Raw genomic sequence first — 23,352 nt, 5'->3', positions numbered from 1 at the left:
AAGCATCCTTCATGTGTTTGTGAAATGGCTACAACTTCTGAATGGACTGAGCTCTCTGCCTTTGGGCTCTTGTTCCCTCTGCCTGGAATACCCTTCCCTGCCCTCCACCATGCAATCTGCCAACTTGGAACTCAGCTTGAATGATAATTTCTCTAGGCTGCCTTCTTAAATCCCCTCCAAGGCTGAATCAAGGGCCCTCCTCTGAACCGTAACACCATAACTTGGTGAGCACCATAGCTTACTCATATGCCAATACTTTTAACACATTACAGTGTGAATCTGTCTACCTTTCCAGACCACAAACATCTTGAGGGCAAGGACAATATCTCATACATTTTTATAGCCTCAGTGTCTGGAACATATCAAGCAATCAATTGCTAAATGAAAGAATAACATGAAACTTGACCTACAATACCTTACATGATTTTTGTAGCACATTTTCCTTGATAAATGAGGTGAACTGAGGCTAATGTTAAAATTACTGGCATCTACATGATCCAGCAATCCCATTCCTAGGCATATATCCGGATAAAACTATAATTCGAAAAGATACACGTACCCCAATGTTCAGAGCAGCATTATTTACAATAGCCAAGACATGGAAGCAACCTAAATGTCCATCGACAGATGAATGGATAAAGAAGATGTGGTACATATATACAATGGAATACTACACAGTGATAAAAAAAGAATGAAATAATGCCATTTGCAGCAACATGGATGGACTCAGAGATTATCACACTAAGTGAAGTAAGTCAGAAAGAGAAAAAGAAATACCATATGATATCACTTATATGTGGACTCTAAAATATGACACAAATGAACCTATCTACAAAACAGGAACAGACTCACAGACACAGAAAACAGACTTGTGGTTGCCAAGAGGCAGGGGGTTAGGGGAGGGATGGATTGGGAGTTTAGGGTTAGCAGATGCAAACTATTATACATAGAATGGATAAAAAACAAGGTCCTACTATATTCAATATCCTGTGATAAACAATAAAGGAAAAGAATACAAAAAAGAATGTATACGTATGTATAACAGTTTCTTACTAACACAACACTATGAGTCAACTATACTTCAATAAAAATAAAATAAAATAGGGAGTTCCCTGGTTGCCTAGTGGTTAGGATTCGGCACTTTCACTACTAAGGCCTGGGATCGATCCCTGGTCAGGGAACCATCCCGCATGCCGTGCAGCATGGCCAAAATACAAAAATAAATAAATAAATATTAAGATAAAATAAAATTACTGGCATCTAATCACATCCCCAACTGATAGCAGAAACAGAAATTTCCCCTACCTGATACTGGAAGTAGAGGATAAGAAAAGATATGTGCTGCTCAGGATCAGCTGAGGAGGAGTTATCATACTAGCTGCTCTTCCTTGACTTGTCCCACACCATAGGAGAGGCTAAGGGACCTCTGGGTTGCTCTCTTCACCTCCCTTCCGCTGATTCTGTATTCTCCTCTCTCTGCCCTACTCTTTTCTCTCTTTCCTTTTCGTACCGTTTTCCCCTTCCTTACATTCTACACTTTGCATTTGCATTCTGTTCTCATTTTCCCTTTAACTTGTCTCTGCACTCTGTTCTCCAGGCCTTATTTCAGTCGCAGTGACCCTGGGGAATCCATGGGCAATGTTCTGCCCAACTGGGAGAACTTAAGCCAAGGATGCTGCTATACATCCTGGTCACTTCTGTAAAGCACGCCAACATACTTCTGCTGTTTCTGAGGAAACCAAGTAGTGACCCCATAACAGCAACACAGAGTTAACAGCATATGAGGTCAAGTGGTTACTATCCACAGTGGGTAAGACATGTTCCTAAACTGCACTCTGTAGTATCGTGGAAAGTAATAGGGAAAAGGCCCTCTCGATTTACAATAATTTTAAACAAAAGAAACATGGGAAGCTAAATATGAAGGGGGAAGAGGAAAAGAAACCGTTTTTGGGAAAAATGCTGTGTGTTGACTGGACAAATTTTAAAAGCTGTAGGATGCTTGCTGGGCCACCTAGGATGGGGGGAAAAAAACGGTGGTCCCTACCCCCAGGGAACTTAGTCTCATTCCCACCACTTCCCAAACCCATAAATGTAAACATTAGAGAACCAGAGGGAGGAGATTCTCTTGAACCAAAAGAGTCAGTAACTTAACATAAGCGAATTGGATGTTCTGGGACAGAAAAATAAAGACTGGATAGAAAACTTTTTCAATTTAAGATAAAGTTATTCCATGTGTTAAACTCAGTACCACAACCATCAGAAGCCAAGGAAAGGAACAATCCACAACAAGGAGTCAAGAGACCTAGCTCAGGTCCTAACAAGCTATGTAACCTTGGGCAAGTCACTTTCCTACTCGATCCAAAGATGGTTCTTTCATAAAATGGGCATAATAATATCTCCCTGGCAAAGTGGAGTGTGATGATTAAATAACACTTTGAAAGGTTTTATTTATTTATTTTTTGGCAGTTTTTCCTGTATTTTTAAGTGTACAATTTGATTTTTTTTCTTACTAGCAATGTATATATGGCAATCCCAATCTCTCAGTTCATCCCACCCCAACCCTCGCCCCGCTTTCCCCCCTCGTGTCCATATGTTTAGTCTCTACATCTGTGTCTCTATTTCTGCCTGAAAGGTTTTATATAATATGCCAATGTGAGGTAAGAGGAAGCAAAAATTCTGTGGTTCAATTTCCAAAGTGTAAGCCTGACTCACCTTCCCAACCTTGTTAAACCCTTTAACCAACCTGGGAGAAGAGTCATGTGAGGCTCCAGTGCTGGAGTGGCGATATTTAATCAGTTGCTCTGTATCTCAGTGGCTTCATCTGTAAAATGGGTGGTGTAGAATTCACTCACATATCCATAAGTTAGCACAGGTCTGAGGAAGGGAGTGGGAAATTTACCATGAGAAAAACATTTACACAACCCTCCCTCCCAGGGATAAATAACCAAGATCATCAAATATCATCACTCTCCGGACAGAATTACAAAGGGCCTTGGAGAGTATTTAATCTCTTGTTTTACAGATGGGAAAACTGAGGCCCAGATAAATGAACTGGATTGTAGAAGTCTCAAAGCTAGTTAGCGGCAGAGCTGAAGCTAGGCTCCAGAGCCACCAATTCTCAAGTTCAGTGCCCACTCTGCCAGACCTCAGGGTCACCCAAGGCACCTGAGGCCCTTACAATGCATTTTCAACACCAAGACACATTACAATTTCATCAACAGCTAAATGTGGGCTACCCAAGGGAGGGACTGTAAGACTGATGGAGGCAGTGCTGAGAACTGGGAAAGGGAAGGCTTCTTTGAGAAGGTGAATAGAGTCCCGGAAATACTCAGACACGAAGAGATTAAAGAAATATGTCTGGCAAAAAAGACTTAAAATAGGCAGTCTTGGGAAGAAAGACCCAGTGGATAAAATTTTCTTTAGGGAAAAGAAATAGATGGCAGATTTACAGGACCAGAATGCTTTGAGACAGGATAATTCTTGATTATATGTAATTTAGTCTTTTTGTTGTCTCCTAAGTTTTTAACGTTTACTAAGATCAACTGTCTTTCTACAAGATAAGGCCCCCTGCAGAGACCACATCTACCTTAGTGGTTAAGTATATAGGCTCTGAGCTCAAGTTGCCTATATTCAAATCCTTGTTTTACCAGTTTACAGCTGTGTGACCTTAGACAAATCCTTCTCTTTGTACCTCTGTAAAATGGAAATAACATCACCCCCATCTCAGGAGGTTTTGTGAGGTTTAAATGTGGTCATATTGGTCACAACCTAATCATGGGTTTTTCATCTCTTTAGTCTGATGTGCTCCCTTTTTTTTAATGTAAAGAGAACAGAAATTACCAGAGTACACTGCATGTAGTATGAATAAGTACTGTTTTGCAAAAATTCTGTTTCCTTTATATATGTGTGTGCATATATGTTCCAGTTATTATGTAAAATATATTTCTCATGGTGGTTTGCTTTTAAAAACGTGAGAACCACTGAGTTAACGCACAAAATAAAGGTTCAAACAGTGCATGGCACATAGTAAGCACTCAGTGCTATGACTGTCATTGTTGCTGTTATGCCTACCTATTAAAGTTGTTTGTAGGATTATCTAAAGTATGTGAAAGCACTTTGGAGAGTCTAATATACAATATTAGTATAAGTTAAGGGAAGCAAAAAGCCCTTCTCTCCACCTCTTAACACCCATACAAGCATAACCTTGTTTAGGCACATATTTGTTGCTTGCTCCACAAGTTATTTGCTACCTTGAACTGAGAAGTCCACAGACCGTGATTTATCTAACACTTTGTCATGCTCCGTCAATATCTGCGGAGAAATGGAGGCTTGGCGCCAGAGTAAACTTACTTACTTTTACCTGGGTGGGGAAGGCAGAAGTCATGCCCATGGGTAGCTGAAGGAAGCATATGAGTCATACAGAGAAACTGCTTGCTCCCGACAGAGCCAGGTAGACTCAAATGTGCCACACACCAAGCTGGACTGACAGATACTTGAGTCTTTATGCAGGGCTGAATCACTTCCTCCTCTCCATCCTCACCCAGAGACCTCATTTAAAAAAATAGCCTCTGAGCTCCTTACAGCCATAACTCACACCAGGAAACACTGAGAATCCCCAAATAGATACAAATAAGGGGTGACTATGCAACAAAAAGTTATCTGAGGGGTTCCTTTAAATGACAAGCTCACCTAAATGTCCAAACAGCATTTAAATTCTAAAACCCTGACTTAAGAGAAAAATTTGGAAATGTGCTCACCAGTAACTGTATCAGAAGGTCTGGATACCATCCTCGACACTGTGTGACCTTGCATCAGTCACTTCATCTCTCTTGGCCTAAGTGATTTCATCTGTTAAAGAGAGAGAGATAGAGATAACACATACCTCAGAGGATCACTGTAAAAATTAAAAACAGTATGCAGTAATATGGCTAGCACGGGATCTGCCACTGGTAAATGCACAACTGTCTGTCCCTTCTAGCCAACAAGTCAACATCTATGGCAAAGTGAGGCTCACTGGCCAGCTGGCCCATGAAAAAGATCATAGTTATCCTAGTCGCTTCATGGAAATTGCCTTCAAAAAAAAAAGAAAGCCTTTTAATACCATTTCTTTATCTCACCAGCACAATAGCCTATGCTAGAAATCTAGGAAAGCAATAATTTCCTATCTCATTTCTTAAAGTAGTGATTCCTAACTCTTTTGATACTGGGGGGCCCAAATTATGCATTGGTAGTGCCCCCCCATCTATTATTAAACGAAATGACCGAAAGGCTCAGCATGATGCCTACGTTTTACGCTTATTCGCACTCCCGTTTCAAATTAATGAGAGAAACGTATTAAAATTCGCCAGCTGAGGTTGGGACCAGCCTGGGGTTTCATCCCAGTCTGGTCAAAGCACTCGCTGCGTGGGGAAGGCCCCCGCCCACGGGCGAGAGTTGAGGCCGGGGACGGGGGGGGACCGCGTTCTAGAGCTTTCGGGCCGACCCCAATTTCTCGTTAGCGACGAATCCAGGACACGTGTCGCCATTTTGTGTTCAGGAAACATGGCGGCCATCCCGCGGGGAAAGGAGGGGGGGCGGAGGAACCGCCACGTTAGCCTCTTTCCCGAAGAGATCTTGAAGCACGCCGCGCATTCGGCCCTTTCTGTCTGGTGCAGCCCAGGAAAAACGGAAGGGGCGGAAATCACAACTTGCGCACCAACGGCCCTATCGACCTTTCTTTAACGGGAGGAACGCGTGGCTCCGCACCCGACAAGAAAGGCCCTCCAAGATGGCGGACCCCGTTGGGGGCCGCCCACGGACAGCGCGGGCGCGGTGGCTGCACCAAGCGGGGAAAGGGCCGAAAGGCAGAAGCGGGAGCGTAAACCCGCGCGGGGAAAACCGCAGGAACTCCCCAGAACAGGGATAAATGCGGCCCCCCAAAATACACGCCACTGTCTTAAACGTCTGACAAGGCGGCAGCGACTAAAACGACACCAGCGCAAGAGGTGGGGTTTCTGCGGGTGTAACGAAAGAGAGTTGCAAAATGCAGACAAAGCACTATGTAAATGGACGCCATTCTTTTTCTGGCCATGTTTCTAGCACTTCCCAGAAACCATGAACAGAGCCGTGACTTTGGCGGCGGCGCGGGGTGGGTTTTGGTCTTTCTCCCCACCGGCCGCTGCCACGGGGCCAGGTCGGGGGTGGGGGCTGGCGCCGGTCGCCTGGACGCAAAAAACGAAGGGGCCCCACGTGCCCGCCCGCGCGGGCACCCGCCCCGCAGGCCTCGCCTCGCCGCCCCTCCCCCCCGGAAGACCGCGGCTGCCCCTCCCGTCCTCCCCACACCCTCGCGCACGCGCTCTGGCCTCCTCACGCGCACGTTTTAAACCCGCGGCGTCCTAGCAGCCGCCTGCAGTTACCGCCGGGGCTGCCCGTGTCGCTCCGCGTTTAAACTGCTTTTGTAGGGCGGGAAAATAATGGGTCGTCCCCACGCACAACACTACCGTTTCCAAACATCTGCCGGCGCCTCTAGGGTTAATAAAATACATGTTCATTTTAAAACTTTGCCGGACTCACCGCTTCTGCCCACCGAGGCTTTCTTTCCAATGCTAGGCTGTTAAAAGGGTTTTTAAAAAACTACTCGATGGAGGTTGGCGCAATCCTGTGACCTAAAAAGGACGGGTCCTCATTTTTTTTTTAAGGGGGCCTGCGCAGCAAGCACTTCCGGGGTCAGAGGGTACGCGGGGTTGAAAGCGGGCTTCCCGCCCCGCCCAGACCGCCGAGGCTGCCGCCGGAGTCGCCACCGCCGCGCCCTCGCCCACCCGCCCGCCCGCCGCTCCCGGCCCCGCTCGCCCCCTCCGCCGCCGCCGCCCGCCCCTGCGACGACGCCGCGGCCTCCCGCCCGCGCCCGCTCGCTCCCGCGGCCCTCGCTCGCCTCGCGCCGGCAGTTTCGGGCCTACACCTCCCCTCCCCCCGCCAGCCACCAAAGACTTGACCACGTAACGAGCCCAACTCCCCCGAACGCCGCCCGCCGCTCGCCATGGATGCCGGTGTGACTGAAAGTGGACTAAATGTGACTCTCACCATTCGGCTGCTTATGCACGGAAAGGAAGTAGGAAGCATCATTGGGAAGAAAGGGGAGTCGGTTAAGAGGATCCGCGAGGAGAGTGGCGCGCGGATCAACATCTCGGAGGGGAATTGCCCGGAGAGAATCATCACTCTGACCGGCCCCACCAATGCCATCTTTAAGGCCTTCGCTATGATCATCGACAAGCTGGAAGAAGATATCAACAGCTCCATGACCAACAGCACGGCGGCCAGCAGGCCCCCGGTCACCCTGAGGCTGGTGGTGCCGGCCACCCAGTGCGGCTCCCTGATTGGGAAAGGCGGATGTAAGATCAAAGAGATCCGCGAGAGTACGGGGGCCCAGGTCCAGGTGGCGGGGGATATGCTGCCCAACTCCACCGAGCGGGCCATCACCATTGCTGGCGTGCCGCAGTCTGTCACCGAGTGTGTCAAGCAGATCTGCCTGGTCATGCTGGAGACGCTCTCCCAGTCTCCGCAAGGGAGAGTCATGACCATTCCGTACCAGCCCATGCCGGCCAGCTCTCCAGTCATCTGCGCGGGCGGCCAAGATCGGTGCAGCGACGCTGCGGGCTACCCCCACGCCACCCATGACCTGGAGGGACCACCTCTAGATGCCTACTCGATTCAAGGACAACACACCATTTCTCCGCTCGATCTGGCCAAGCTGAACCAGGTGGCAAGACAACAGTCTCACTTTGCCATGATGCACGGCGGGACCGGATTCGCCGGAATTGACTCCAGCTCTCCAGAGGTGAAAGGCTATTGGGCAAGTTTGGATGCATCTACTCAAACCACCCATGAACTCACCATTCCAAATAACTTAATTGGCTGTATAATCGGGCGCCAAGGCGCCAACATTAATGAGATCCGCCAGATGTCCGGGGCCCAGATCAAAATTGCCAACCCAGTGGAAGGCTCTTCTGGTAGGCAGGTTACTATCACTGGTTCTGCTGCCAGTATTAGTCTGGCCCAATATCTAATCAATGCCAGGCTTTCCTCTGAGAAGGGCATGGGGTGCAGCTAGAATAGTATAGGTTCCCTTATAACCCCTTTCTGCTGTTTTCCCATGATCCAACTGTGTAATTTCTGGTCAGTGATTCCAGGTTTTAAATAATTTGTAAGTGTTCAGTTTCTACACAACTTTATCATCTGCTAAGAATTTAAAAATCACATTCTCTGTTCAGCTGTTAATGCTGGGATCCATATTTAGTTTTATAAGCTTTTCCCTGTTTTTAGTTTTGTTTTGGGTTTTTGGCTCATGAATTTTATTTCTGTTTGTCGATAAGAAATGTAAGAGTGGAATGTTAATAAATTTCAGTTTAGTTCTGTAATGTCAAGAATTTAAAAATTAAAAAATGGATTGGTTAAAAAATGCTTCATATTTGAAAAAGCTGGGAACTACTATCTTAAACTCTTTGTTGGTGCATTTTTTTCCTTCCCTTTTAGTGTTAGGGTTTAGGGTGGGCCCGTCCCTGGTATCTTCCCCAACCCTTTTCCCCTTATTGGTAAGATTCCATTCCCTCTCCCTCCCAACAAAGGAACACAGCAGGCTGGGCCTGCTTTGGGATGTTTGCAGAGACCGGGGTCTCTTGGAGAGTGACATCCCTCCAGCCAGGTTCCAGAGAGAGGCCTCTGCCCATTTCTCTGGTAGAGAACATCAGGATTTTCTCAGGTGGGAAAAGTATGCCCATTCAGGAGGACCTCTGATGAATGGCAGTGTGTCCTCTAGTCCAACCAGCCCCACCCTCAATCTCACGTGCAAAACTCTTAGCCAGGAACAAAAAAATGTTCTGAGGTGGGAGGAGCCTGGGGGGCCCTGAGAAGAGGTAGGGGAGGGAAGGGCTGGGCTGGGGGTGAAGGGAGGGGCTGAGGTGGAGGGAAGGGAAAGGGGCTAGGGTGGGTCTAAGGGCTTGGGAGAGGGTTGCTGCTGCAGGGTGGGTGGTAGGGATAGAGGGTCTTGGTTGGGCAGCAGGACTGAATGGGGGATGGTACCAGCGGGGCGCACGTGGCAAGCATGCACCTGTGGCAAGCAGCCTGTCAGAGGATGTTATTACACCTGCCAAGTGGCGTATAGAGAAACAAAGGAGGCCAGCTTCTAATACTGCTGTGTGCAATGTTTAGAGAAACCATTGTACCAGGAAATAATTCTGCCTAAATGGGGCAGTCCACACAGGCAGGATCCATTGACAACTGCCTAAGAATGACCTCAATGTTAAGAATGCAGATTCCTGGGTCCCACCCAAATCTAATCAGAAGATTGCATTTTTAACAAAACTCCAAAAGGTTCTTAGGTTCGAGTGCCACTGATTCTCTTCACTGGTGAAGAAGGAAGATCTTACTGTAAAGACCTAGCAGCCTCATGTCAGCTAGTGGGTCTAGGCTGAATCTGATGGGAGAAGAAAATTTTTCTACCATTAGGTTAAAACACACTAGAAATAGCAGATTAGAACAATAGATGATTAGGTGCCAAAGTGTGTAGTTCAAACCAGGCACTGTGGGAGATCACTAACAGCAGAGAGAAAATCCTGTGGAAGAGAAGTATTAGCTATCATAAATATTTGTTGAGGTTTCTTCTCTACAGGGCATCTGCTCCTTTTTTTTCGGAGATGCAGACCTGGTTCCAAGGGTCCCTGGAGGTAAGATTGGGCTCTACCATCTACTTTATACTCACTGTGAAGTCAGACAGGTAGTCTCTGAAAGGAGCCCAAATTCTGGAGTTAAACCTGAATTTAAATTTGAAATCTGCCACTTGTGGCCTTGAGCAAATTATTGAAGCTCTGCATAAAATGGAGGTGCTGAAGTACACATCTCCTGGGCTTGTGAAAGAAAAAAAGCATGTATATAAAACAGAACAGTGCTTACAACACAGTAAACTTCAGTATTCTTTAGACTGTGAAAAGCCAGAGGCCCATTTCTGCCCACAATGTCTTCGGGCAGAGAAATATTGAAAGAAAGCAATGTGTACTAAATGATAAGCTGAAAGAAGACAGTTGTCTTGAGGGGCCAGGATAGGTAAGGGAGACCCTAGCGAAGACCCAGAAATGGGTTTGATGTCTTCTGGAAATAATGAGTACAAATCAAGTTTGTGTAGAGTAGAGCAGGAGGGGATAATGATGTGGAACCTTCAAACACCAAGCCGAATGGTTTGTGAGATGTCCTTGATGCTTGCTGGGGGAGGTGGTTCCAATGCCCTCTAAAAAGTAGGCCTCAAATTTTCCTCAAACCTGCCCCTCTCCTTTCCACCCCTTAAAAGGCAGCTGGCAATAATTTGTGAAATAATGATTTAGGCAGCAAGAATGAATGGGATAGGATGGGATGGGACAGGATGCAGGGGGCGGCTGGGGTCAGGACAGGAAAAATGGCAACTTGGAGAGAATAAAGGCAGGAACAAGCAATTAGAAAACTACCTCAAGTAAGCAGGCTAACATTGATTGGAAAGTGGTATCAATAGAAATGCATATAGAAAGGGGCCAATGCAAGAGAGATTGAAACTGCATGAGGAGGCCAGAGAAAGACATGTAAGGAAGGGGAGCAATGAATTCAGACATGGTGATTGCAGTATTTGCAGGCAAAAATAGTTAAGTAGCTTGAAATAGACAAACTGAAGGGAAATCAAAGCTACAGGGAAACAGGTAACGAGGAAGGGGCTGGAGATTGAGCTTTGGGGTATAACTTGGGGGTAAAGGGACCTAGTCTAATTGTTCACCACTGTATCTCTGGTGCCTGTCACCATACCTGACATATAGCAGGGGCTCACTAAGTATTTGTGGAATAAATATGGAGGAAGCAGCCAATGAAGAAAGAATAGTCAAAGCAGTAGAAGAAAAGGCAGGATAGCACCCTTGAGAGTGGTCAAGGAGGAAAGTTTCAAGGCCAATAGAATGACAATAATGCAGTGATTGCTTGGAATTTAACGGGTTTGATTGAACATCTACTATGTGCAAAAATACTTTGAACTAAAACTTGAAGTTTTGGTACAGCTGGGAGATGTGTAATAGCCCATTGTAGTTACAGCATGTTAGTTGGTAAAGGGAGGGAAGGGGAGGTGGAAGAAGCCACAGAATCATTTGAGGCTAAATTATACACAGCTTTGAATGCCAAAATAAGGATTTGAGCTTTATCTTGAAAACCAGTCATCTCCAAACATTTTCTTAAAGTCTACCCCTTCTGTAAAAAGTCTTTAGCATATACCCTTATTGCATGCTCATTTCTCTCTAAATTACATGTATGTCTATAGTCATTATGCTTTTTCATAAACTATATACAAGCATAATTCTAAACATTATGTATATTAGAAAACATAAAAAACTTAAATGTTAACAGTTAAGATACAAAACAAACTGAAATCTAATTTCTAGTAGTTTTTTTACTCACTTCCCCCCAGTCATTTTAGAGATTAAAGAGGATACTAGAGAAGACAATTTCTGTGTCATGAATATCCTTAGGGTGCAGAATTTTAGAAGAGAGATAGGAAGAAGCCAGATTGCAGGAGGAAAGGAGGGCCTGGGGGCTGAGGAAGTGGAGACAGGAGTGTAGATGGCTCAAATACTTGGCACAAAGGAGAGTAAGAAATAGGATAATAACTTGAGGGGGGAGAACTGGGGGAAAGGGTTTTTGTTGTTGTTTTGTTGTTTTTGAAAGGAACCTCACTAAAGGCAGAGTAATAAGGAAGCAATAGAAAGCTAAAAATAAAAGGTACAGGTTCAAGAAGACTGTAAATAGTAGAGGGCACTGGAGCAGTGACTATCAGGTGCCAGGCCAGTTTGACTATTAGAGTTTAATTCACTTCGTCCCCTCTCTTATGGGGACTTGCCCTTCAAGACTCCTCCCCTTTCTCTTCGGGGCAGCTTGAGCAGGTCCCGTCCTCTTCTGGATGGAGGAGTGGAAATGGATGAGCCCCCTCTGCAGTTGCTGTGTTTCTTGTCACGGCCCCGTCATTCCTACCACCAGCTGTTAGGCCACAGCCACTGCCACAGTCTGGAGGAGACTAAACAGGTTGACAAGCACCTGTTGTGTCATAGCCCCTGGAGTTGTCCCCCATATTTAGAAGGCTGGTCTCCCCCCAACCGCCAGACCCCTCCCTTGCCCCATTCAACACACACACACTCACACTCACACTCACACACATATATCACCACCACATGCCCCACCCCAGCCAGCAGTTTGGGCAATGAATCACCATTCTAGGGTTCACCCCTAGAGCAATTACTTACTCTTTGTCATCTGTTTGCCATGAGCTTGAGGTTTGTGAGCTGAATCCACCTCACACACTACCCACCCCCATCCCCAGCTACCCCAAGTAGTGAACCACATATGGTCCATCATCACTGGGCCTGTCACCTCCTGCCAAAGAGACAGCACCCAGCCAAACATATAAATAGGCAGTCACCACCGGAGAAGCTGTCCACTGCCCAGTCCTCTGGCCACCTGGCCTGGCCTGGCCACCTGAGGATTCCAATCTGACCACATCACTCCCCTGCTTAAAGGCCATCAAGTCCCACCTCTACCCATGGTCTACAAAAGAAAATCCAAACTTCTCAGAAGAGTTTCCAGACCCTTCAGGATCTGTTCCCACCAGCCTCACCAGTGCAAAGCCTGCTAGTCTCTTGCATTTCCTCAAAGTCATTCTGTTTGGGCATCCTTGCATTTGGGAATCATTGCTTCTTTGTAATTCTCACCCTAGCTGTCCTCTTCTTCATTACCTGCCTGGGGTTCTGGGGCTCCTGCTCTTGAACATCAAAATTCTGCAAGGAAAATTATACTCTACTGACAATCAAGAGACTTGAGTTCTAGTCCTGGCTCTAAGTGATCTTGGACAAATTGCTCCCCCTCTCTGAGTCTTAGTCCTCCATCTGAGATAACTGGATAAGCTAATATTCACGGCTGCCTTGGGAAATAATACTGCTTTCGTGGGCACCCATCCCTGCTTCTGCCTCCTGCCACAAGGCTGACTTTTGACACATAGGCCTTCTGTAAACATTCTAAGAGAGAAAAACAAAGTTAACACAAAACTGGCCCCAGCTTGGCATTTTGGGTAACTATTCAACCAGGGCTCGATTAAGGAGGAAGCAGAAAGGAAGGAACTACCAGAGAGATTTGCCCTGAACATCCTTGAAGCGCTGTCACCTTTAGACTTTATGCGGAAGAGGAGAGGGCAGTAGAGGGGAAGGCAAAGGGGGCATGCCAGGGAGGGTTACATGTAGGCAGGCAGAGTTAGGCCTCTAAGCAGATCCAGGCCCCCTCCCCCTCCTTCCCCTGATCTCAGGCCCTAACAGCAAGGGCTCTGTGAGACGGCTCTGGCTCCCCTGAGTGCCCGCTGGACCCGTGTCCACTAAGTAGGGAGAGGGTAACGGTAGCTGCCCCAGCAGCTGATCAAGGCCAGACGTCTGCCATGAGGCTGAGTGGGCCTTGGTGGGAAGCTGAGGCGACTGTACTTTAGTGATAGCAAACACATTCCCCAGTTAGTCACTCAGGTGGTGAAAGACCCCAAATTACTTATTCCCTGAACCATTTAACCACAGCAAGGAGACAGATGCACTTTCTTAAACCTGCCTCCATGTGGATGAAAAGCCATGCCTTCACTTGTTAGTTTACCTCTGTTTCAGAAAGCATTTTCTGGGCTTACTCAGTGGGCCCTTAAGAGAACCTTCTCCCACTGGCTCCTGACAGGACGGTCAGTGAGGTCAGAGGTGGTCATTCCCCAGCCTGCAACCTGAGCCACTCAAGCAACATCTCCAGGACTGGATAACATTTATCAAAAGCTTGCTATGTGCAAAGCACTGTTCCAAGCACTTTAAAATGACTTAACTCCTTGAATCCACAGGGCCCTATGAGTTACAATTATTCTTTTTTTTTTTTTAATAAATGTACTTATTTATTTTTGGCTGCTTTAGGTCTTTGTTGCTGCTGCGACAAGCGGGGGCTACTCTTCATTGCGGTGTGCGGGCTTCTCACTGCAGTAGCTTCTCTTGTTGCAGAGCACAGGCTGTAGAATGCAGGCTCAGTAGTTGTGGCGCATGGGCTTAGTTGCTCTGTGGCATATGGGATCTTCCCGGCCCAGGGCTCGAACCCGTGTCCCCTGCATTGGCAGGCAGATTCTTAACCACTGCACCATCAGGGAAGTCCTGAGGTACAATTATTCTGATGCCACTTTCCAGGTGAGAAAACTGAGGCACGCAGCAATGAGGTGACTTGTCCAAGGTGACAGAGCCAGTGGGAAGCAAAGCCAGTATCTGAGCACGAGCAATGTGGCTCCCAGGCTGCTTTCTAACCACCATTCTGGACTGTCCCACTAGGCCAGAAAAACTGCCCTGGGAAAGCCTAAATGGACAGATAGTCTGCACATTGTTTTATCTTGTCTGTAATAATTTTATTGCCCAGTTTTTCAATTAACACAGCAATACATATTTTTATAGAACACACATGAATATATAATACATAGGAATATCCATATTGTTACATATTGCTAGAGGTTAACATCCTCTAGTCTTTCGGTTTACATACTGCTCTTTTAAAATAGCATATATATACTACCCTTTTTAAAATGGATCATACTCTACACACTAACTTGTATGCTGTTTTCTTTTTTTTTAATTTTATTTATTTATTTATTTATTTATTATTTTTGGGGGGGTACACCAAGTTCAATCATCTGTTTTTATACACATATCCCCGTATTCCCTCTGTATGCTGTTTTCTTTTCTATTAATTGAGATATCATTCGTATACCATAAAAGTCACCGTTTTAAAGTGTACAATTTCGTGGGTTTGAGTATATTCACAACGTTGTGCAATCATCACCGCTATCTTATGCCAGACGTTGCACCATCTCAAAAAGTAACCCATACCCGTTACCAGTCACTCCTCATTCCTCACACACACCGTCTACCCCAGTTCTTGGCAACCAATAATCTGCTTCCTGACTCTGGATTTGCTTATTCTGGACATTTCATATAAATAGAATTATGCAATATGTGACATTTTGTGTCTAGCTTCTTCACTTAGCATAATGTTTTCAGGGTTCATCCATGTTGTCACATACATCAATACTTTGCTCCTTTTTATGGCTGAATACATTCTGTCGTATGGCTATAGCACAAGTCGTTTATCCATTCATCAGCTGACAGACATTTAAGTTGTTTTCACTTTTTAGTTATTATGAATAATGCTGTTATGAACATTCCTGTGTAAGTTTTTGTGTGGACATAGGTTTTCATTTCTCTTGAGTATATACCTAGGAGTGGAATTGCTGGATTATGTGGCAAATCTGTTTAACTTTTTGAGGAAGCTCCAAATAGTTTTCCATGGTGGCTGCACCATTTTACATTCCAATGAAATGTATGAGGGTTCCAGTGTTTTTACCTTCTTACTAATGCTTGTTAATTTTCTTTCTTTCTTTCTTTCTTTCTTTCTTTCTTTCTTTCTTTCTTTCTTTCTTTCTTTCTTTCTTTCTTTCTTTCTTTCTTTCTTTCTTTCTTTCGAGTCATCCCAGTGGGAGTGAAGTGGTACCTCATTGTGGTTTTTGTTTGCATCTCCCTAGTGATTTGCATTTCCTTGATTGAGCATTTTCTCTTGTGCTTATTAGTCATTTGGCTATCTTCTTTGGAGAAATGTTTATTCAGATACTTTGCCCTTTTAAAAAATTAGGTTATCTTGTTGTTGAGTTGTAAGAGTTCTTTATATATTCTGTATACTAGAATCTTATCTGATAGATGACTGCAAATATTTTCTCCCATTCTGTAGGTTGTCTCTTACCTTTCTTGATAGTGTCCTTTGAAGCATAAAAGTGTTTAATTTTATTATTATTAATTTTTGGCCTCACCATCCACGGCTTGCAGGTTCTTAGTTCCCTGATCAGGGATCAAACCCAGGCCCCAGCAGTGAAAGCTCCAAGTTGTAACCACTGGACTGCCAGGGAATTCTCAAAAAGTTTTTGATTTTGATGAAGTCCATTTTATTTTTTTCTTTGTTGGGTGTCATAGCTAAGAAACATTGCTTAATCTAAGGTCATAAATATTTATACTAATATTTTCTTCTAAGAGTTTTATAGTTCTACCTCTTACACTATAAAACTCTTAAAAGAAAACATAAGTATAAATCTTCATGACATTAGATTTAAGCCTTTGATCCATTTTGAACTAATTCTCGTATATGGTCTGAGTAGGGATCCAAATTCATTCTTTTGCATGTGGATATCCAGTTGTCCCAACACCACTGGTTGAAAAAGTTTTTTCATTACATCTTATTTTTTAACTTAATAAACTGTGAACATTTCACTGTAATAAACCAATAAATGCTATTTTGTAGTAGTATTTTTTATTAGACATATGTGCTCCATTACACTGATGTAATTTATTTAACTAATCTCCTATTTACAGACATTTAAATTGTTTTTATGTTTTACTGTCTTAAATAATACAGTGGTGAATACACTTAGAAAAATACCTTGAGATACATCTCTGATTATTTTCTTAAGACAAATTATTCAAAAGAAGAAAGGCTGGAAAGGGCAGCTTTATTTTCAAAGTTTTAGATGCATACCATCTTGCTTTAGAGCAACAGTTCTCAAACTTTTTGGTCTTGGAATCCCTTTACACTCAAAAATTATTGCATTTCCCAACAGGCTTTTGTTTGTGTGGGTTATTTCTATTCATATTAGCTGTCTTAGAAATTAAAACATTAAACAGATTTAAACATTTATATATTCATTTCAAAATAACTATCATGAACCCATAAGTGCAAACATAAGTGATACATATTTTTATTAAAAATAGTATTTTCCACAACAAAAAGTATTTAGTGAGAAAAGTGGCAGCTTGACATTTGTGCAAACGCTTTTAATATGTGTCTTAATAGAATTTGCTAGAGTCTCATCTTTGTTTCTGCAGCAGTCCACTGAGATATCACACATCATCTAGCCTCTGGAAAAGTGCACTCCACACTGAGAGAATGAGAATGAAAAGGGCAAATAACATCTCAGTATTATCATGAAAATTGTTTTGACCTCTCAGACCCAGAGTTTCTCAAGGAGCGCTAGGGGTCCCTGACCACTCTTTGAGAAATGCTGCTCTGTGGAAAGATTTTACCAAAGTATACTCTTACTTCTGTGCCCTTTTCCCTGCACCTCCACTGACACTGGGCATCATCATTTTTTTTTGAATTTTTATTTATTTTAATTTTTATTTTATATTGGAGTATAGTTGACTAACAATGTTGTGTTAGTTTCAGGTGTACAACAGAGTGATTCAGTTATGCGTATACACGTATCTATTCTTTTTCATATTCTTTTCCCATTTAGGTTATTAAAGAATATTGAGTAGAGTTCCCTGTGCTATACAGTAGGTCCTTGTTGGTTATCTGTTGCACATCATTTTCTTTTAACATTTGTTAATTTGTTAAGCAAAAAGCAGGCTCTTTTTATGATTTGAATTTGCATCCTGTAATTTCTCATAATGTTGAAAATTTTTCATGATTTTTGTAATTTATATTTTTCTTTTATAGATTGCCTTCCCATATCCTTTGCACATTTTCTTCCTGAGATGAACATCTTCTATCTTAATGATTTTAAGAGCATTCTATGTATTTAGGATATTAGCTCCTTGTCATGAAAGTTGGAAGTATTTTTGATGTGCATGAGTTTTGTTTTGTTTTGTTTTATGTAGGCAAACCTATCAGTATTTTTCATGGTTTTGTCCTTTCCTTTTGCCCTACCCAAAGTCATATAAATTGTCCCCTAATTTAATTTCCCACCAGCTGTGTGTGAATGTGTCTGTTTGGCCTAGGAAGGCATCAGGAAGTACCAGATTAGCACTTTTATAGTATGAATAACATCTTCTTATTTTTATTCTATTCATTATGTGGGTATTACACAATGAAAGTAAAATCGCATTTGAGCCAGAATGAAGATGATCTTTGATGTCAGCATCCCAGGACATCTCCCAACCAAATGTCCTTGGGGAGAAAATACCTGCTTACCCAGAACAAGGTGACAAAAGTAGGGTTTCTTGTTTGTGGGTCTGATGAGGTGGGTCTCACCTGGTCAGAAAGCTGGAGACTTGTGAGTCTCCTGTTCCTCACAGGGGAGGAGGTGGCCCATCTGGGTGGGCCTCCTGGCCTCATGCCAACACTGTGGTGCCCAGCAGGGGGCTGTCTCAATGTACCTGAGGTGGGGTCAATTAATACCCAAAAATTTAGTAAGGGTTTTGGGTCTCCAGGAAGTCAAAGCTTTACTAGGGCACAATAGCCTAAGCACTCATGACCCATTTCTTAGGAAGAGACATTTTAAAATAAGAAAAGGAAACTAGAACTTAACAGTCTGACAGGATATTCTAGCTAACCACAAATTTACAGAATTATAGCTTAGCTACAGAGATGTTCTCCTTTCGCAACTTTTTGCAAATCTCTCCAGTGAATGCTACCTTCTAGAGCTTGACTGCTCTCTGAAAAACGTAATCAGAAACCATTACAAAATGGATTTTTGCATCCAAGATGACTAAGTCCCATTAGCAGGGATTTTCCCAGTATTGTTTCCCATATTCTTAACCACACTAGAGATTTTTCTTTGCCAACCTGGCAAGTGAAAAATATCATGGCAGTGTGTTAATTTTCATTCCTTAGATTACTGGTGAGTGGAAAAAAAAAATGTATATATGTATATATGTTTCTCAGCTGTTTGCATTTCTTTGATGAATTACCTATTAACATCTTTTTCACCTTTTTATACTGGGGTGTTCATATTTTTCTTATTGACTGAGGAGTTCACTTTATAGTAAATATTAACCCTTCATCATATAACTGCATTTCCCCCTCAATTTGTCAGTTTCCTTTTAGCTTCTGTTCTGCAGAAGTTTCTAATGGCTAAGGAGCTAAATCTATCAATCTTTAACTTTATGGTTTCTGTCTTTAGTGTCATGCTTGGGATGTCCTTTCCTTACTACGATTATTATTATTTTTTTTAATCCTCTTTTTTCTTCTAGTAGTTTATGGTTTCATTTTTTACACTTAAATCTAACCCATCTAAATTTTATTTTGGTATATATGGTAGGGAAAGCTAATAATTTTTTCCCTCAAATTGCTGGGTAGTTGTCCCAATGATATTTCTTGAATAATTCAGGAATGACAAATATGTGGCCTGAGTGTAGTCTTCTGTTCCTGGGCCCCTGGAAGACATTTCTAATCAAACGCAGAACTCCTGGCCAAGCCTAGACTAGGCCTCACAGCCCTCCTAGAAGTTCAGGCAGCCACCTCCTACTCCTACCTGTTAGATTTGGTATCAAGATGAAACTCTGTCATTCTCTAGACTAATCCTTCCTCTTCCCCACTGATGTGAGAGACTTTTATTAGAAAATACACTATTTTTTATTCTAGACTTTCCTTTCTGCCTTATCAATATGCTTGTCTTTTCCTGTGCCATCTCCACCCTGTTTGGTTATTACCTCTACGCACTAAACGGTGATAACTGGTAGCACAAGGCTTACACCCTTTGCAACACGTTCTTGAGTATTTTCTCTCATTTAAACTTCTAAGTTTATTGAATCAAAGTACCTCCAAAATAAATTAATTAAAACTTAAAATTTATATTAGATATTCCAATCTAGGTATATAGTATTTCTTTCCATTTTTAAAGATTTCCTTTATGTTTCTGAATAGTTTTATTCTCAGTCCTACACATTACTGGTTAACTTTATTCCTAGATATTTTATATTTGTGGTGAGACCTTTTTTCTAATACAATGTCTAACTTCTTATTACCAGAATGTAAGTGTCATGAGAGCAGAGACTACGTTGCTTTTGTTCATAACTATAGCCCTACAGCTTGAGAAACAGTGGCTCCACATTGTAGGCTCTATATAAGTAAGTTTTTAAGTGAGTGAAGGAATAATAGCATAAAGCAGTGCTATTGTCTTAGTGGGTCATTTATTTGTAACAGGCAACTTTCCTGAATTATGTGATTAGCTTTGTTTTTCAAGTGATTCTCTGAAATTTTCCACAGTTGCAAATATTGATAATTGTCTTCTTTCCAACATTTGTATTATTCTTACTGATTTTCTTCTAAGACTTGAATTGAATAGATCTTTCTATTCAGGTGTCTATTGTTCCTTCAGAACAATCCTAAATAATAGTGATGGCAGTGGGCACCTTTTTGTGTTCCTAACTTTTATGGTAACACGTCCAGTGTTTCACTGTTAAGTATGATGACTAGAGTAAAAGCAAATTTGATAAAAAGAATATAATGGGTTCCATTCTGGATATGTTCAGAGGGGTATTAGTGTGGAGATGTCCAGCAGACAGCCAGACATATAGGAAATCTGGGCTAGAGGGACTTCCCTGGTGCTCCAGTGGTTAAGACTCTGCCCTTCCGATGCAGGGAGCATGGATTTGATCCCTGGTCGGGGAACTAAGATCCCACATGCCGCAAGGCACAGTCAAAAAATAAAGAGTTTAAAAAAGAAAGAAAGAAAGAAAGAAATCTGGGCTAGAGACAAAGATTCAAAGATTTGGGAGTTAACATCATATAGGTAGGAGTTGAAGCCTTGGGATGGATAAATTCACATAGAGAGAAGGTCTAGGATAGAACTGGTGAACACCAATCTCAAGGCTGAGTAGAGGAACAGGAAACCATCAAAGAGATGAGAGGAAATCAGTAAAGAAGGAGTCACAGGAGACCAAAGATGAATTTCAAGGGAGAGGAGGTGATCAACACAGCCAAAGAGTGAGGGAAGGGAGATGGAAAATAGGCCAAGGATATAGTGTCTAGGAGGTCACCAGTGACCTTAGAGAGTGTCAGGAGTGTCAGCATTGCGATGGAGCTGAGCTTACCTGCAGCAGGTTGGGGAGAGGTGAGAAAGGGCTGACTGCCATGAGGATGCCTTCAAGAGGCTTAGCAGGGAAGAGAAACCAAGAGATAGAGTACTAAATTGAAAGGGAGAAAGAATTGTGGAAGGGATTCCAATTTTTCAGGTGGTATTGCCATGAGGATGTTTATAAGCTGAAAGTGAGAAGACAGTGAAGCAGACTAAAAGTTTGAGAAAGAGACAGAGGGAAAATATAACTGAACAAAACACAGAGGGTGTGGAAGGGATGGGCTCCTGTGGCGGGGACCCTGTTAGCCTCAGTCTCTGCTTTCTCAGAAGTAGGGAGGAAGGACATAAGATGTGTGAGGATTGGCACCTCCAGAGAAAGCAACTTCCCACCTCTGTCCTTTCTCATCCAGACTGTCAGAGGAAGGAGAATGGGAGAGGGCAGGGGAGGTGTGGAATTATGGCCTGGGCCTGCTGACTAGGGAGGTCTGAGGGGCTGCTGGGCAGAACGTGGGGTTCGAGCTCAAACTGAAAACCGTAAACCCTCAGAGTAAAAGCCTCAAGAGATTCCGATTTAACTGGTCTGGTTTTGGGCCTGGACATCGGGAATTTGAAAAGCTGCCCCAGTTAAACAACAAGGTCCTATTGTACAGCACAGGGAACTATATTTAATATCCTGAGATAAACCATAATGGAAAAAAGAAAGTATATATAGGTATAACTTAGTCACTTTGCTGTACAACAGAAATTAGCACATTGTAATTCAACTATACTTTAATGGAATAAAAATTTTAAATAAGTAAATAAATATTTATAAATAAAATAAAAATAAAAAATAAAAATCTGCCGCAGTGATTCTAACACGCAATCATGGTTAGAATTGCTGGGGTCAAAAAGTAAGAGTAAATTTGTGGAAATTCCCTGGCGGTCCAATGGTTAGGATTCTGTGCTAATGGGAGCAGGGGGCATGGGTCCGATCCCTGGTCGGGGAACTAAGATCCTGCAAGCTTCACGGCACAGCCAAATAAGAAGAAAAAAAGAAAAAAAAAAAAGTACATTTGAGCATATGGAGACTCCCAGCCTAGCAAGGAGGACAAAGAGAGTCTCAGCTACTCTGGCTGAAGCCTCAGTGTCCTGTGGGACTGTGGGCATCCCCCCAGTCACAAGATGACAGATTCCTGTCTTGTTCTGCCCTTTGGTCAGGATCTGAATTCCTCTCCAACCTCCTGCCTTAAGTTAAACCACAGAAAGTTTCCCTGACAGAGAGACTGTCTGGGATCCCTGGAATGGCAGTGCAGGTTGAGGAACATGACAGTAATTATGGTAAACGATATGCTTTCCTGCTTAAGAACCACGCGTTCAGCCTGGCTCACTGCAAGTGCGTGTGCGTGCGTGCGTGTGTGTGTGCGTGTGCGTGCGTGCGTGTGTGTGAGTGTGTGTGTGTGTGTGTGTGTGTGTGTGTGCTTCAGGCTGCCTATTCAACTGAAAAACAAAAGCAGCTCTGAGACTGGAGGGGAGGTTGAACAAGTGACCAGGATGACTCATGCTGTTTGGCTGCAAAGGCCAGGAGGCTGCCACCCCCAGTGGGGCGGGGCCTGGGTGGGAAGAGCAGCAGGTACAGCAGCTCCTGTGAACTTCCCACCCTGCCCCTGGGCAGACTGCCTTTTGGGTCAAGCAAATATTTTTGTAAAAATTAAGACAGAAAATGTAACTTTCCACTTACGGCCACAAATTTCTGGTGGAAGCAGACGAGATGAAGCAAGGATGAGGCCAATGGATCTTGCAAAGTCCTGGAGATGTTCATTTAAGGATTGGGGTTACAACATTAGGCTGAAACTATGAGGTTTTTCAAAACGGGTTCAGTTTGCAACAAGGGAAGGGCTGCAGAGCATAGATGTCCCTGTGAGGAGGGGTCAGAAGGTAGGAACAGCCCAGAGGAGCGTATTTAATGGACACTTTCAGGGTGCAGGTTTTGGGACAGGAAGGAAACGTTGAACCTATGCTGCCCAACACACAGCCACTTGCCACATGTGGCTGGTGAGCACATGAAATGTGCTGGTCTGAATTACATGGAAAATGCATACCAGATTTCAAAGATGTAGTCTAGGGGGAGGAAAAACTGTAAAATAGCTCATTAATAATTTATTGAGGGGGGACTCGAGGGGGGGCAGTCAAGGAAGGGAGGGAATACGGGGATATGTGTATAAAAACAGATGATTGAACCTGGTGTACCCCCCCCAAAAAAAAAAAAGGATAAAAAAATAATTTATTGACACTTTTTTTATAGACTACACATCGAAATTATAATACTTGAACATATTAAGTAACCTGTGTTATTAAAATTAATTTCATCTGTTTCATTTTACTTTTTAAAATGTAGCTGTTACAAAAGTTGAAATCACACCTGTGGCTTCCATGATATTTCTGTTGGACGGTGCTGCCGTATGCCCTTCACCCAATGAACTTTTATTGGACACCTATTTTGCCCAAGC

At 43.4% G+C, this 23,352-nt stretch overlaps 1 protein-coding gene and 1 long non-coding RNA gene across 21 annotated transcripts in view; one reads left to right on the top strand and one right to left on the bottom strand.

The window, feature by feature from the left end:
- The window catches only part of LOC130856887 (uncharacterized), a 104,438-nt gene extending 97,825 nt beyond the window's left edge, over window positions 1-6,613 (bottom strand). For 13 of the 20 annotated variants that reach the window (XR_009054707.1, XR_009054698.1, XR_009054703.1 and 10 more), the window contains exons 1-2: window positions 4,758-6,271; window positions 2,744-2,874 (exon numbers count right to left, since the gene is read on the bottom strand). This is a non-coding gene — a long non-coding RNA (uncharacterized LOC130856887). Of the gene's footprint in view, window positions 1-2,743; window positions 2,875-4,757; window positions 6,272-6,552 lie in introns of those variants that run through there. The other 7 variants (XR_009054711.1, XR_009054715.1, XR_009054709.1 and 4 more) reach the window with 6 other exon arrangements.
- Window positions 6,614-6,762: 149 nt separating this feature from the next.
- PCBP1 (poly(rC) binding protein 1) lies at window positions 6,763-8,434 on the top strand. Its single transcript, XM_057741889.1, has one exon. The coding sequence runs from the start codon at window positions 7,016-7,018 to the stop codon at window positions 8,084-8,086; it is 1,071 nt and encodes a 356-aa protein (XP_057597872.1). The 5' UTR covers window positions 6,763-7,015; the 3' UTR covers window positions 8,087-8,434.
- Window positions 8,435-23,352: the final 14,918 nt, after the last annotated feature.

Source organism: Hippopotamus amphibius, chromosome 7, assembly GCF_030028045.1.
Source record: "Hippopotamus amphibius kiboko isolate mHipAmp2 chromosome 7, mHipAmp2.hap2, whole genome shotgun sequence".
Classification (NCBI taxonomy): domain Eukaryota; kingdom Metazoa; phylum Chordata; class Mammalia; order Artiodactyla; family Hippopotamidae; genus Hippopotamus; species Hippopotamus amphibius.
Note: the sequence above shows the minus strand (reverse complement) of the source record. Positions and strands in the feature narration are given on the sequence as shown.